A 13,928-nucleotide genomic window follows, 5' to 3' on the forward strand; every position below is an offset into this window, starting at 1 on the left:
TCGCACAACAGGCCGGCCGTTATAAGCTGGCTCTCCTCCATGTCTTGGAAGTGTAGGCAGGAACACTGCGCGAACGGCGTTGCAGCAAGCGCTCGGAAGCTCTCAATTTGTTTCAATTCTCGATTTCGCATCAGATGATGCTGTGTAATGACGACGACCCTTAGCGACATGTCGTGCACGTGCATGCAGTCAGATGCATGAAAGCACGGCAGTACGGCACATACGCCTCTTTCGGATGAGGTTGACTCCGTTGCTGTAGACAAGAATACATTGCACATGACAAGGCCGAGGACACAAATGTGCGGTGAGTCCAAGCAGCCGGTCACGAGTTCTTAGGTCATCGGCTTCAGCGAGATCTTCGCCGTGCTCAGCCACTTAAGCGAGTCGGTAGTTGCTCCATTCTGGATGTGCCTGCCCAGAAGAGCAACGTGTACTGAAGTGAGGCGCAGTGGCGGTGCAAGAGAACTTTGGCAGGTACATCTCCAAACTAAAACCTGCCTTCAACTCTCCATCTTTCGGAAATGCCTTGCTTTCTTGACCGCATCGTGCATGCAGGTACCGCTACACCAAATCGCTTCGTGCTCTTCCGGCATGGCATCATATTTTGACAGCTGCAGCTGGATGTCTAGTGCATCTCGGTGCCGCACCTAAGCGCATGATGGCAGCTGATGCTGTTCGTACCCGAAACATGGTTGCAGGTGCTGCTGGATCGAGAGAGAAAACAGTCGCACGATGACTCTCGACAACAAGACTTTGCTGAGCCAAGGCGCGACTTGCGGGCTGAAATCAACCAGAGACAGTGCGTTCCTGTCTCTCCGACCGATAGCGAGCTTTGACGGGCATTCAGGGATATCCATTTGTCGTCCACCAGACCTCCCAATGACCGCTGTACTGTGTGCTCCAGTCTACGAGACAAATACTTGCGTGGACTTTGACTAGTGTCATTCGGCTCGCATTGTCTCAGACATCATGCTTACAATCTAAGTGACTAATGACCCAACTCTACAGTGTTGACCACTGCTCAGTGATGTAGGTGTGTTGCCTGTCCTGCACTCGATCATGGCGAGCTTCAATCGGACTCGGTCATGATGGCCTGATCGTCGCTTCAGACTTCGGAGGGCTTCACATTCTAACTGCAAAGCTACATCTCTACCACCAATTGCCGGCCATCAAACCAAAAACAATCACGATTGAGCGCTAACACGATTGAAACTCTCCTTCGCGCTCAACAGTCCGACAAGCGTCAGCACCACAATCAGCATTCCATCATTTCCACCCTGAACTTCTCGCGAGTCCGCGACCAACACGCCGCCCAATTCATACTTCCCACTGAAGCTCTGGTAGCGTGCAATCTCGATCTTCTTTCCGGCGCTGCCGCTTCCACTCGAGCGGAACAGGGAAAAGGAACCACGATCCGGCTTCTTTCCTGCATCCGCCGGGGTCGATGGAGCGGAAGACGCCCGCACAAATGGCACGCTCTCCTTGACGAATCCCTCCGCGTGGTCGTCATCGTTGCTGGGGTCAAGGTTATTTCGTGCTGCTGCTGCGCTATAGTTTCGGCGGTGTCGATATCGCCGCCGCCTGATGGAGCGACTAGCGTGGTTGGGAAGGTGATCTTCGTGGTCCCTATGGAGAGTGTCGGGGCATGCATCTTCGCCACCACCACACCATCATCTCCACCAACTACAGTCAGTGAAGCATCGCTGTACCAATTCGGCCGCTCAACCCGCCAGGTTGGCTGCGTGGCGGGATTCGCGCGGTGGACACGTTGAGTGGAGTCGAGGAAAGTGTCCGTGACCTAGCCGTCGGTTTGGTATGTTGAGAGTAAGTGGGAGGTCAAGTCGTAAATTGAGGAGTGCTGGCGCTTGAAGTGGGAGTTCTTTTCGAGGTAGAAGATGTGTGTTGGAGAGAGGGTAGATGCGGCGTCGAGGACTTGGGCTAGGAGGGTCTTGTAGGCTGTCATTTCTCAACAGCGATAGATTGGTATGGTGGATATGGTGGAGAAGGGCTTGCTTCGGCGGCCTGACTGCTGTTTGCTTTGGAAGGGTTCTGCCTGTGTGTTCTATGTGTGTCTATGGCGAACCAATTTTGTATTCACTTTGCTAGCAAGAACGTATTCGCTTAAAAGTAACGTATCAATGCACAAGAATAGCACTGGCTACGCCTGATGCGGTAACTCGTCTTGGCGATCGTTGTGATGAATACCAAGTACCAGGTATCAAGCAAACATAGCGAGCGCTTTCCTTTGCTGCAGTTGGCATAATTTGCTCGATCGAGGTGTCTATTTGAGGGGTCGAATGACTTCAATGAATTATGTTCCGTCCCACAGGGTGTTATGACAGGATGTATTGAGTGCACGAAGTTTATGTCCGACTCAGCTCATCCTGCCAACGAATGGGCCGCTACCAGATCATACAGTCGTCGAGAGTCACTGCATCGATGTGTGACGTAGCCATCCACCAGCTTCCTGCCCGGCTTCTTCCTGTCGATGGTCTTCTCGATCGTACTATCGGCCATACAAAGACTTGTCTACTCCATAGCAGTCAGCAGATCAGTCGCGCGGGTCAACGCCACTTAGCAGCAGCATAGGAGAAGGAAGGCGCAAGTGGCATGTATATGGTGGAATCACTAAACCGTACCTGCCGCAGATAGTCCAGACAATGCAGGTAATGCTCATCGTTCGCATGCATATTCTGCCCCTTCCCATCCGTCACATGTCCACTTCCCCTGCCCATGCCATCATCATGACCTCTCTGCAGCCCAATCCTCAACAGCTGCAGGCAATGCAGTTGATGGAACATCGTGATGCCCTCACTACGCCCAGTCGCCTTATCGATCAGGAATCCACCATTTGCAGGCAGCATGTCCTCCCACAGCGCATCATAGCTATGTGATAGATTTGCGTACTCGGGATGTGGTGTGAAGGTGAGCTGCTGGATGTATGGGCTGACGCAGAGATGCGATGAGAGAAGGTGCCTGCCCACAAGTGGATACAAGACGAGGAGGGCGGTGAGCGTTGTGAAGACACCAGCAAGGAATGACCCGAGGAACTTCTGTGCCTGTGGCGTGGTCAGCGTGGACAGTGATGCCTTGGCGAGATTGTCGCTCGAGTCGTTGAGCAGGCGGTAGTACCGAGCTGCTGGCACTGGTCGGTGGGTCATTATTGCTAGAATCGCATTTGCGAGAATCGGCAGTGGCGTCGATGTCACAGCTTCTGCGCCGAGGCGCCCTCCGGCAGGCGTCAATGTACCCTTGTCGTTGAGTCTGAGGTTGCAAAAGAACTCGAAGAAGTGGAGGTGAATCACGCTGACGACTGGTAAGTTTGCCTCCTACGTCAAATTAGCATGAAGCCGAAAGTATATCTATACTCCGAAGGCGGCCAACATCATGGTTCAGCATTCAGTATAGCCTTCGAACAAGTTTCAGGCGACAACACAGGATACAGCGGCCTTCCTGTGAGTTGCTTGTGATCACGCAGCTCCTGCAAGACTTTCGAGTTCTCTGAGAGGACCTTGTCGTCGACCCAGATCAGGCCATACATCTTCGTCGAGAGCGAGTTCCCGGCCGGACTTCACTATGACCGCACTCGAGCCCCAGAGAGTTTCGAAAGGGCTTCTGACTGACGCCCTTGGTCGATACGCGCAGTTTAGAGTATGTAAGCATGATCAAGCTTGCTAAGCGTTGGTTTGGTGTCTTGGTCGTGGCTGAAGATGAGCAATCTAGCCAGTCTCTAAGAGTACTTTCCGTCTTGAGCGAAAATTCTGGTAGTGCTACCCTCCATGCGACCTGTATGTTGGGCAAGACTAACGACGTCTGTGTTAGGATCGTCTTATCGACTGTAAAGGACATCAAGGGAGGCCTGCTGTCGTAGATTTCTGAGGCTTTCGGAGTTCGCTTCCACCAGAACTGTGGAGAGCGCCATACGTCATAGGCCATCGAGGCCTTCCTGAACCTCAATCACCGTTCAGTATTACTTCCTTCGTAATTCGACTATATCCGCAAACCCACTCAAGCACAGTCTTACTGAGCAAAGAATGCCCGCATCTCACTGGTCGCCGGATGACCTCGCGTCCAGAACGGGGCGGACTTCCCTGGGATCTGATACGGCTCTCGCCCCCGCGGATGCTTCGGCATGCTGTTGCTCGTCATTCTACGGTGAGTGAGCAGAAGATCTCGCAGCTAATGGCTCAGTCAGAAGACTCGGAATGCGGCTTAAGTGAACATAACGCGTCTTTTCGAATAGGGAAGTCACAGGGCAGAAATCCCTTGACAGCAATTTCTATTCTGTGTTCAGAGGCGCTCTTTCCTTTTCAATATACGTCGTTTGCACTGATCCCGATTTTCGAACTGCTCGCTCACAAGAGCCTTTCTGTCGCACGAGTTGCTATCAGTTGTCAACACTTTCGTGCACACAGAAAGCCTTCAGCAGTGGCAATCATCCTTTGACCGAGAAAGCAGTATCTTAATCCGCCAAGATGGTGGTCATCTGGGGCCTTGACCTCCACGACCTGCAATGGTCGAAGTTCAAGTCATCCTACATGTTTGGCAATCGAGACTACCATCTCAGGCGCACCAAGTTCGTCGTCTACCAAATCGCCATGATTCTCTGCGTCGTCTCCGAATCCGTCGGCACTGCAGCTTTGTCCAACTACGTCGACCAGCAAGACGAGATCGAGATGCTGCACTCCTCCGCACACGTGCATAACGACAATTTCGTTGGCATTGCGGCCTACAACATATTCGTCGGCATCGCAGTTGCAACGATATTCGGCGCCGCCTTCTTCTTCGACCTCTTTTTTCCTACCCGCTACGAACCCATGAACATCCGCTGGGCATGGCGTATCTCAGCAGTCGTCGTCTCGATCATGGCTTTGGGAGATGCCATAGCCTTCACCGTGATCGTCGCCACTGGAAAAGCCTGGATTTCTGCGGACTCGGCGGATCAGCTGGCTATCGCGCAGGAGGCGATCGACCCGCCGTTAAGGTACAGGGACAATGCCAAGGCCATTGTGAGCTTGGTGCTGTTGTGGGTTGGATGGGTTGCTACTGTTGCAAGGTAAGTACTTTACATGTCCGAGTTGCATGATCGGTCTTCTGCCACAACCCCTGACCACGATGACCCCATACTGACCGGTGAACTCATAGCACGTGCATCATGTTTGCGTTCTATCAACATGTTGGGAAGTACGGCCCTCTCAGCCACGGCGCAAGGTGGCGACAAGGCGCCGATGACGGTGGCAAGCCACCTCTCACTTCACAACAGCTGGCCGCTGCTCAGCGAACAAACGGCACTCAGATGCGCGAGAATAGGGTCTAGGGACTAGCGATGGGAGTGCTGGGTGTTGAGAAGCGGAAATATTGCTCGAGTAATGGCAGCAGCGCCGGGCACGAGTTTACGGGAGTCGAGACATCAGCGACCCACGAGTGAGCGGACCAGAGAAGTTCGAGGGAGCTGGCAGGGTGGCCTCTATTAGGGCAAGACAAAGGCTGGAAAAGAGTTGACAAGGGAAGCGATTCGGCGTCCGGTGTTCCGAGACAATCACTGTTCTCTGTCGAAATGTGACCATCAGACGCTCTGGACAGTACGACTAAAAACTTTGGCTAGTCCGGGCACTTCGACGGCGACATACTCCAGGAGACACTTAAAATTCGTGAAAGACAATTCAGGGGAATTTGAATGTCGTATGAAATTCTGAATTGCGACCTCAACTCCTAGCCTCATGCTATCTGATGCAATGCTATCTCCTCAAACTCCATGCTATGCAAGACCATGTCCAAGAATGCAAAACGTGCCTGCTATGTAAAATGGGGTATCAAAAAATCTCCTGTGCACGAATCGAAATGTCTTCCCTCAGGGCTGCCTCTGAGAAGCTCATGTCAACACTGATGGTTGATTGTCGTCAAAGCCTGTGGCTTACTCCTCCTCGTTCAGATGCTCTCGGATCCGCTAACAGTCCTCGCCACCAACCTGCTCCTCAACCTCATCCGGCAGGATATACAGCGGCGCGCGACCTCGTATCCTGAACGGCACAGGTCGCCGTCTTGCACAAGGCTGTGAGGTGGATCGAGCCTCGACGGAACCGGCAGTCGCGGTAGGAGGCAGTTCGGTGTCTGTTCGAGGCTCGTTAGCTTCGGTCCGCGCTTGTAATCCATCATCATCATGATTCACAGAACGATAGATTGTGCGGATCAAAGTTGGGACCCTCGTCCACGTCCGGGTAGTGCGTGGCGGCGTCGTTGTCGAAGAGCCGCCCAAAGCAGCGGGTGGATCCGTGACGGCCACGACCTGGTACGTGGCACTACTTTGGGCTCGACGCTGTATGGGCTTAACTTGTGGCAACGTCGAGTTGGGGCTCACGTTTGGTGCTGGCGCAATTCCAGATAGGGGCACAACCTTGACGGCTCCAGTGCTGCTGATTCCCGAGCTCACTGCTGGCATTGTCGAGGATATGTTCCTGAAAGGTGGCATGAGAGTCTCCAAGAAAGCCGTGACGACACTGGCCGTCTGGTAGGTAACGTCTCCTGCGGTTATCACTGCCTTGGGTGAGGTTGATCTAGTTGTAGTGACAGAGGCCATGCCGCCAGAGGTCGAGCTCGATACCGTTGGAAGCGAGACCGGAGCAGATGCTGGGGCAACAGAAGGAGAGGTGGTAGACTCACTGTCATTCCGACCATACTTCGTCTTGTACACTGTCTCCGTTACCCATTCACTGACAGTGACAACGTTTCCTGGTCTGCCAATTGGACCAACCGTTGGCGCTGGGCCAGCAGGAGGCTGTTGATTGTCTTGTATACCACTCTTGGTGCCGCTGCCGCCGTTGGGGCTGATTGAAGTGCCGCTACCTGTACCGAACTCTGGAGTTCCTGCGAAGACGCCTGCAGTAGGAGAACTGGTTAGCTTTGAGATAGAAGATTGATTGGCCATTGTACAGGAGCTGGACGATGTTGACGTACCAGGAGCAGCGGCAAAGGGTGGGCGACTGCCATTGTCAGGTGGTCGAGTAGCCTGACCTGCATCGCCTTGGCTGGGGCCTCCGTTCTGGCCTCCATTTGACGGACCTTGCGATTGAGGTGGTGGCGGAGGTGCACCTGATCCGTTAGTCACTGACTTCGTTGGAAGAGGGACATCGCTCGTTGGTGTGGCTGAGCCAGTGCTTTGCGCAGCTGAGGACTTTGCCGCAGAAGAAGGCTTACCTGAACCGCCATCGTTCACAGAAGAACTCGGCTGACCTTTGAACGGGATCGCCGCTGGATTGAGCACAGCGTTTGCGTTGCCGAGCTGCTGCAGCTGTGAGGCAACAGCAGCGTTGCCAATGTCCTGTGGAACTATGTTGTATGATTTTGCGTTCAGCGTACCCTGGGCATTGTTCGAATTCGGAACGATGTCGATGTCCATGCATGTAGAATAAATCTCCTGCTTGCCTTGTGGGAGTCCAGGAGTTCCCGGCATCGTAGGCCAATCCCAAACCCAGTACAAGGTGAAAGGCTTGCCAGCAGGAAGATCGGCAGGAAGCATGATGTCGTTCTGGCACCACAGATCAGCGCCTTGAGGTGCAGCAATGCTGTGCTTGAATTGTTGCTGCCTCTGTTGTGAGATCTGTTGGCCATTGACTTGATAGCATTGTCCATCGTCGTAGTTGGCCGTAGCGATCAGGCGACCTCGTCCATCGCCACCTTTGCCGTCTGCGGTCCACTGTCTGTGAACGCCCATCAACGTGTCGCTAGGCTGTGGATTAGAGGTTCCGTAGACGAAGACCGTGCCCCTATTGTCCGGCTTGCCTGGATTGTTCTGTGGAAGGGTGACATGGCCATTCTCTTGGTACCGCAGAGCAACGGCTTGACCTGCAGCGGCTTGAAGACGTGGACTTCTTGGATTGGCTTCGTAGTTCTGCTGGGAGGGTCTGCACATCATATCCGTTGGAACGACATCAGGGCCCTTGTTGACAAGATTGACGATTTGGGTGTCGCTGAAACCGGCTCCTCTTGGAGCATTGCCTCGCGGGAAGCCTGGTGGGTCGATCATAGTGCCATTTGGAGCTATGACATTGAGTTGCTCGACCCATGAGTGAGATAGGACGAGTGTAAGAAGAAAGAAGAATGCCAAGAGGCTCGAAATGAAGGACTTCGGTCGTGGCATTGCGGATCCTGGTGACTTTCTTATCGTTGGTTTTGGATTTTGTTATCGTGTATAGGTTTCGACCTGCGAAACTCGCGACCGGCGCTTCGTGTAAGATGTTTATGGACTGTCAGGTAGGTGGCGCGGTATAGGTGTACAAGGAGTGAAATGGTCAAAGAGTCATCGAGGCTGTTGACCTTAGCGAAAGAGTATAGTTCGAGGCTGTTCTGGCGCAGTCTGAAGACCAAAGGAATGGAAGGTATTGTTGTAGGAGACAATGAATGTGGTGCTCAGCACAAAGAGTGATCGGAGAAAGAAGGCTTGCGTTGCATTGTTCGAAGAGAACAATGGGCTGTGTGGGCGACGGCGAGGCAGTTGCCTGTGTAGTGTGTAGTGAATGAGATGCCCTGCCCAACCACCTCCAAACCCAAAATTTCTGCGGGAGGCGAATGCCCAAGAAACGAAAGACAGTAGACGCGCACGAGCGGCTCAGATACGTGAGGCTGTCATGGAGAGAGTCGAATGTAGTTGTACTTCCTCACACCATGCCGAGTAGCGATCCGTTGTATGGTCGAGAGCGCACGTAGCGTCGGCCCTGCTCACAATGAAACCGAATCTCTGGGATGTTGCTTTTGGAAGGGATATATTTTCCACCGTTAGATCCCAAAGGGAGACAAACCACATGGTCGACCCTGAGGGTTCGAAAGCAGAGTTCAGGAAGGAATGGCCAATGCTTGTAAGCCCGCGACTAGCGTTGCGTTTCACAGAGACTTCCTTTGGCGCTGGCGGCCATCAAGGCTGACAGGGATCATCATCACGCGGCATAACGTGTACGTACCTGGCCTCACTGTCCAAGCATCTTGCATCCAGCACCACCTGGATCGGAGACTCGCCTCCGCAACGAACACGCAGAGGCGAGATGCTTCTCTCAAACAATCAAGCGGAGGTGCGTTTGATGATGACTCTAGCACCAACTGTCACGCGACTGCGACTGACCTTCACTTCTAGAACCACGACTTTCGCGCTCTCTCTGCTCTTTTTATTTCCCGTACATGCTTCACCCCTGCAGCATGTCCGTGAACGCGACGCGTAAGACCGCGATGCATGGGCGCAAGCTTCGAGCTTCGCTGGGAGGGTTCTGTGCGTATGAAGGTGTAGCCAGAGCTGATTTCGGATTCTCAATGCAGGTGTCTGCGACACATCTGCCGTCGCAGCATGCTAGCTAGTGCCGAGACCATCGATAGGTGAGCATGGCAAGATGGCACGAGCGGCACTGAAGGGGTGTTTCAGGATCACGTCCAAATTGAAGCTGGTGCGGGGCTATCGCAGCGGTTAGCGCCCGTAGAATTCCCCGAGTCCAATGCTTGTCTCCCTACTTTCTTTCTTGCCATACCACTCTACTGCGGAACCGATTGACGTCCTTGCCGACGGACGGTAGACATGTTCAGAACCAAAAGGCCACAGGTAGCGCGTGCAGACGCACAGAATTGTACAGCATTGCTGGCAACAGAATGCGACTACAGAGAAACGATATCGAGCCAATGCCGAAAGGAGTCTTGGAAACAAGGCAACCCCATCCATGGATGTCAAAATCCCATGTTTGAAGATAAGCTGGAACAGCGCCCATCTCCTAGCCTAACGATCGTCATCCCGAAGCCCGGACCAGATGCTCCTATCGATACAAAAAGATATCGAACCCACGCCAACCCTGCCTATTTTCAGCAACATCAAACACTCCCTGTACCCCTCAAGCCCACCTACCGGGTGTCAGAAACACGTGTGGCCTGTCAGCATGAGATTAAAGGATGTTATGTTCCCTCACCAGCAATTCATGGTCCTTCGCGGCGATTACGATCTGCTGGCTTTCTGTGACGCCTCACGCGCTGCGTCGAGGCTCTAACAGGTACTCTTGACATAGCTACTGTCCGTTGGTCACAAGCACGGTTCATGTGGCTAGAGAAACGCCGAAGCGCTCGAAGCCACGAGCAGTAATGAGAGAAGAAAGCGCTGACTCATAGAACGGCCTTGAAAGGTACTGGATGGACGATGATCCTGAGTCTGCTTGCTATACATACAATTTTTGCAAGTCACATGGCTCAACTAACACATAGGCTGCAATGACAGGCAGCATGTTGTCACCTCGTGAGAGCAGCGATGGACGTCCGAACGCCTGATATCATGGTCGATAATGTTACCACGCCGAATAATCGTGCTGCTGCGGCGAGTTGGCACTGAGCTGTAAAGAAGGACATCGAGTGCGTACTCGATCGAACAGGTTTGCGACCAGGTCAAGGTACTCTTTGCCCACGGGAAAGCTGACGTGCTAGAAGGAACTCAGAAGTCGTGACCAGACTAAATAAGCTCTGCTTTTTCAGATTTAATACTCATCAACGGCAGTCATCTCTAAGTTATGAGTAATGAGAAGTGACTGGTCTGCAGGTACAGCTGCCGACCAGTGCAAGCTGTTAGGCCAAGCACTCGACCATTTCGCATGCCGCAGCATATTTGTGTCGATCTCGGACAGCGGCCTCCCCATCAAGCAATCTCACAAAACCCCTGTCCAATTGACAAACGCTCGGGTGAAGGTCATCTGAAAATCATCAACTTGAGCAGCGAGATGGGTTCAGGCTTCAGCGCCATCCTTGGCCAGGAACCCGATCCACCGCAAACGCCCAGTACATGCCCGAACTGCCTGCCCGTGATCAGCACGCCCTCGACGAGCTTATACGTAAGTCTCACGCGCGACGCGCGTTGCGATGGTCACGACATCATACCATCGACCGACATGGAGTCGACCCGCTCCGTCCCATAGTCGGGCAGACCGCGCCACTGCTGGGAAAGCTTCCTACCGAGATCCGTCTCAAGGTCTGGAGATATCTCTTCTCCCATGACGATATCATAGAAGCCCATGTATTCGACGGGGAGGCCTTCGGGCAGAAATTCATCAGAGTGCGCGTCAACGCTCTATCAATTGCCGATACTGCGGCGCCCCTCCTGGCTTGCAGACAGATGTTTTTCGAAATTATGCCAGCCTTTCGGTCGTCAGTGACATTTCTGCTTGTGACGCGAGAACAGATGAATCAAAGCTTCTGTCGATTGCCAGACACCAGCGGCAGACTCACGATACTGTCGTTAGCAGAGCTCAGCAAGATCAAGAGCGTGGCCGGCACAGAGCACTCCCCATACGGATCCGAAACTCGAGACATCCGGCGACATTTCACTGGTATGGAGGTCTTCAAACGGATCGCCGATGGCGCTGATGCTCACGTCGTCTCCACAACCACCGGATCACGGGCGCACAGAGTGCGATACAAGGCCTGGCTGAGAACACTTTGCGAGGTGCCTTCGCAGGACAGAGACCATCAGCGACGGTTGTGTGGAGCTTTGGATCAGCTGCTGCGAGAGTCTGGAATGCGTTCGTGTTTAACGGCGATCGCATCGGCGCGGCGGACACGAGACTGGTACCATTTGGGACGCATCCAGCTGCTCGTCGAATTCCACATTCGAGTCCGCGAAAATCCTGGGGATGCTGGAGCGGCCAGCCTCATGACAATGACTGCAGACATGTCGACGTTCGTGTTTGAAGTGAAGTTGCCTGGTACTGGCAGTATAATGATCGATTGCAGAACATATGGACACAGAAGACTTATTCGGCTTCTGGAATACAATCATCGTTAGTAAACAGAGAGCAAGGGACAAATGCCGGGCTGCGACAAAAAGTACTGGGCGTTTGTGGACAGCGCCCTCCCTGGCCAGAAAGTCCATGAGGTATCAATTTTTCGTCCTGATGCTCGAGTGAGGCTCATCTCAAGCCCTCAAACTAGGTCAGCATGATAGAGCCAGGACCTCAGTGCCCTCCATGTCCGAGGAATCCGTAATGGCAGCATTTGTGGCTCGAGAACGGAAGCTGACCGACTTGGTAAGCACGCCCGCTACTTGAAGTCACAGCCTGATGACTCTGCCGACACGCTGTGCCCTTTGTGGGTGACGTAATCAGAAGTGCAACTCATCTCAAGAATCCACTCTCTTCCCTCAAATATTCCTCCAGCCCCATCAGCTTCGGCTCAATGCTCCTCACCTCCTCAATCTTTGCCCCATAGCCTTCCTCTCTGAACCACTTGAACATCACACCGACATCGCCCACACCCCACTGCAGTGCCCTTCCCGCCAACACCCACGCTTGTGGCATTGGCCTCCCGTACAGCTTCCAAAAGATCTTGTCCGCTTCTCGCTGCGTGAGCTCATCTCCCGCGATGCTGATGCCCTTATTTCGAAACCTCGAGCCCTCGTCCTCTGCCTCTGCCAGCGCCTGACGAGCAATGCGTCCAATGTCCTTCGTCGCGATGAGTTGTAGGGGTTTCTCATCTCCCAAGGTATCTGCCCACATCACCGCGAATAAGCGCCCGAACAAGTTGGGGCCGAGGTTGTCCATGAATGCCACGGGTCTGAGGATGGTGTAGTCCATGTCATGCCACGCCTTCGGGACTTTATCCACGATCGCGAGCTCAATTTCGTGCTTTGTTGCGAAGTGTGAGATTTCGGTTGGGTTGGTGAGTGACTTTTCGCTTCCGCCTCTGTCGACGGAAGAAAATATGAAGTGGGACACCTGATGCCGAATCGCGGCTTCTAGCATGTCGATGCCGTGCTTTGTCTCCAGGTTGCGACCATCAGGCGCGTTTTTGCCATGATAAGGATTGGTGACGAGAAACACGGCCCATACTGGAGCGTCTATGGCGGTGAACACTGCTTCCGCGTCACTGAGGTCGCCGGAAACAAGCTGTATACGTTCGCTGTCGATGGCCTGGAGGCGTTTCGCGGATGCTGAGTTTGCGTTTCGTGTCAGGGCGAGAATTTTGAAGTCAAAAGGAAGTGGTTGCTCGATGAGAGCACGGCATACAGCACCTCCTTGCTTGCCCGTTGCGCCAACGACGAGGATGTTACGCGGTGCTTGAGCCATAGCAATCGGGGGTTTGATGTGGTTAGCGGTGGTACAAGCCGGTGGGGTCTCGTTCGCGCTCGTGTCACTTTCCGGTCGAGATAGGCTGACAACGACCTTGGACACGTTTCGTTTAATGTTGTTACCTTCTTGACAATACAGTGATCCTAGATGCGGTATTCGCTATCAGTGCTCTGACTTGCAGCTGCTCTTGGAACGCCCTCGGCGCAAGCATGTGCGGATCAAGCTGTCACCCTTGCAACGTCGGTTGTTCAAAAACGCTGGCTTTCCGTAGCGAGCGTCTGCCCTCGAGATGCGTCCCGACTTGAGCTAGAATGGACTGAGTGGTTGTCATCGAGCAAAGCGGCAAGGAGGTGCTCCAGAGTCGTTGTGACGTTTTTCATGTCTTGGCGGACGGCGTGGCAAAAACATGTTTTCCGTTGTGACGGCGAGTATCAATGACCCATGTCGCGTACTGAAATACATGATCCTCGTTGCCTCTACGAAGCGGTCACGAAATTGCGAATGCTACGTGATTCAGAAACGCGTCTGTATAAGGCGAAGCTGTGAAAGGCAGTCTTATTGCCAGATCGGTGGCCTTAGCTACCTACTTAAGCTCCGTTCGCCAAACATACCCCAGGAGTGACCCAGCGGTGTATCGACTCAAGCGATCACATCGCCTTCCGCAAATTTGTTCCAGCATGGTCACCGTCCGTACAGAATGGGCCCTCCATACCGTATGAGACTTGTGGACAGGCATTGCTCATTCAGCCTGCCATGAGTAGTGTATCGGTGATTAATGAGGGACGTCGAGAATCCGAGGACCGGGACACGGACCGATGTCCTGAGTGGCTCGCGACGGGGCCGTAGGCTTCA

General features: G+C 53.5%; 4 protein-coding genes across 4 annotated transcripts; 1 reads left to right on the forward strand and 3 right to left on the reverse strand.

The window, feature by feature from the left end:
- Positions 1-1,184: 1,184 nt before the first annotated feature.
- Positions 1,185-3,541, reverse strand: AB675_5937 (uncharacterized protein; the record flags this gene model as incomplete). Its single annotated transcript, XM_018146187.1, has 4 exons — positions 1,185-1,626; positions 2,417-2,529; positions 2,640-3,329; positions 3,437-3,541. The coding sequence occupies 4 exons, from the start codon at positions 3,539-3,541 to the stop codon at positions 1,185-1,187; spliced, it is 1,350 nt and encodes a 449-aa protein (XP_017998718.1).
- A 934-nt stretch (positions 3,542-4,475) lies between these two features.
- AB675_5938 (uncharacterized protein) lies at positions 4,476-5,317 on the forward strand (the record flags this gene model as incomplete). Its single annotated transcript, XM_018146188.1, has 2 exons — positions 4,476-5,056; positions 5,146-5,317. 2 exons carry the CDS (start codon positions 4,476-4,478, stop codon positions 5,315-5,317), a joined length of 753 nt encoding a protein of 250 aa, XP_017998778.1.
- Positions 5,318-5,947: 630 nt separating this feature from the next.
- AB675_5939 (uncharacterized protein) lies at positions 5,948-8,137 on the reverse strand (the record flags this gene model as incomplete). Its single annotated transcript, XM_018146189.1, has 3 exons — positions 5,948-6,876; positions 6,955-7,089; positions 7,195-8,137. 3 exons carry the CDS (start codon positions 8,135-8,137, stop codon positions 5,948-5,950), a joined length of 2,007 nt encoding a protein of 668 aa, XP_017998683.1.
- Positions 8,138-12,122: 3,985 nt separating this feature from the next.
- On the reverse strand, positions 12,123-13,073 carry AB675_5940 (uncharacterized protein; the record flags this gene model as incomplete). The annotated part of the gene is made up of 1 exon (XM_018146191.1): positions 12,123-13,073. One exon carries the CDS (start codon positions 13,071-13,073, stop codon positions 12,123-12,125), a length of 951 nt encoding a protein of 316 aa, XP_017998867.1.
- Positions 13,074-13,928: the final 855 nt, after the last annotated feature.

This window comes from Cyphellophora attinorum, assembly GCF_001299255.1.
Source record: "Cyphellophora attinorum strain CBS 131958 chromosome Unknown Contig17, whole genome shotgun sequence".
NCBI lineage: Eukaryota > Fungi > Ascomycota > Eurotiomycetes > Chaetothyriales > Cyphellophoraceae > Cyphellophora > Cyphellophora attinorum.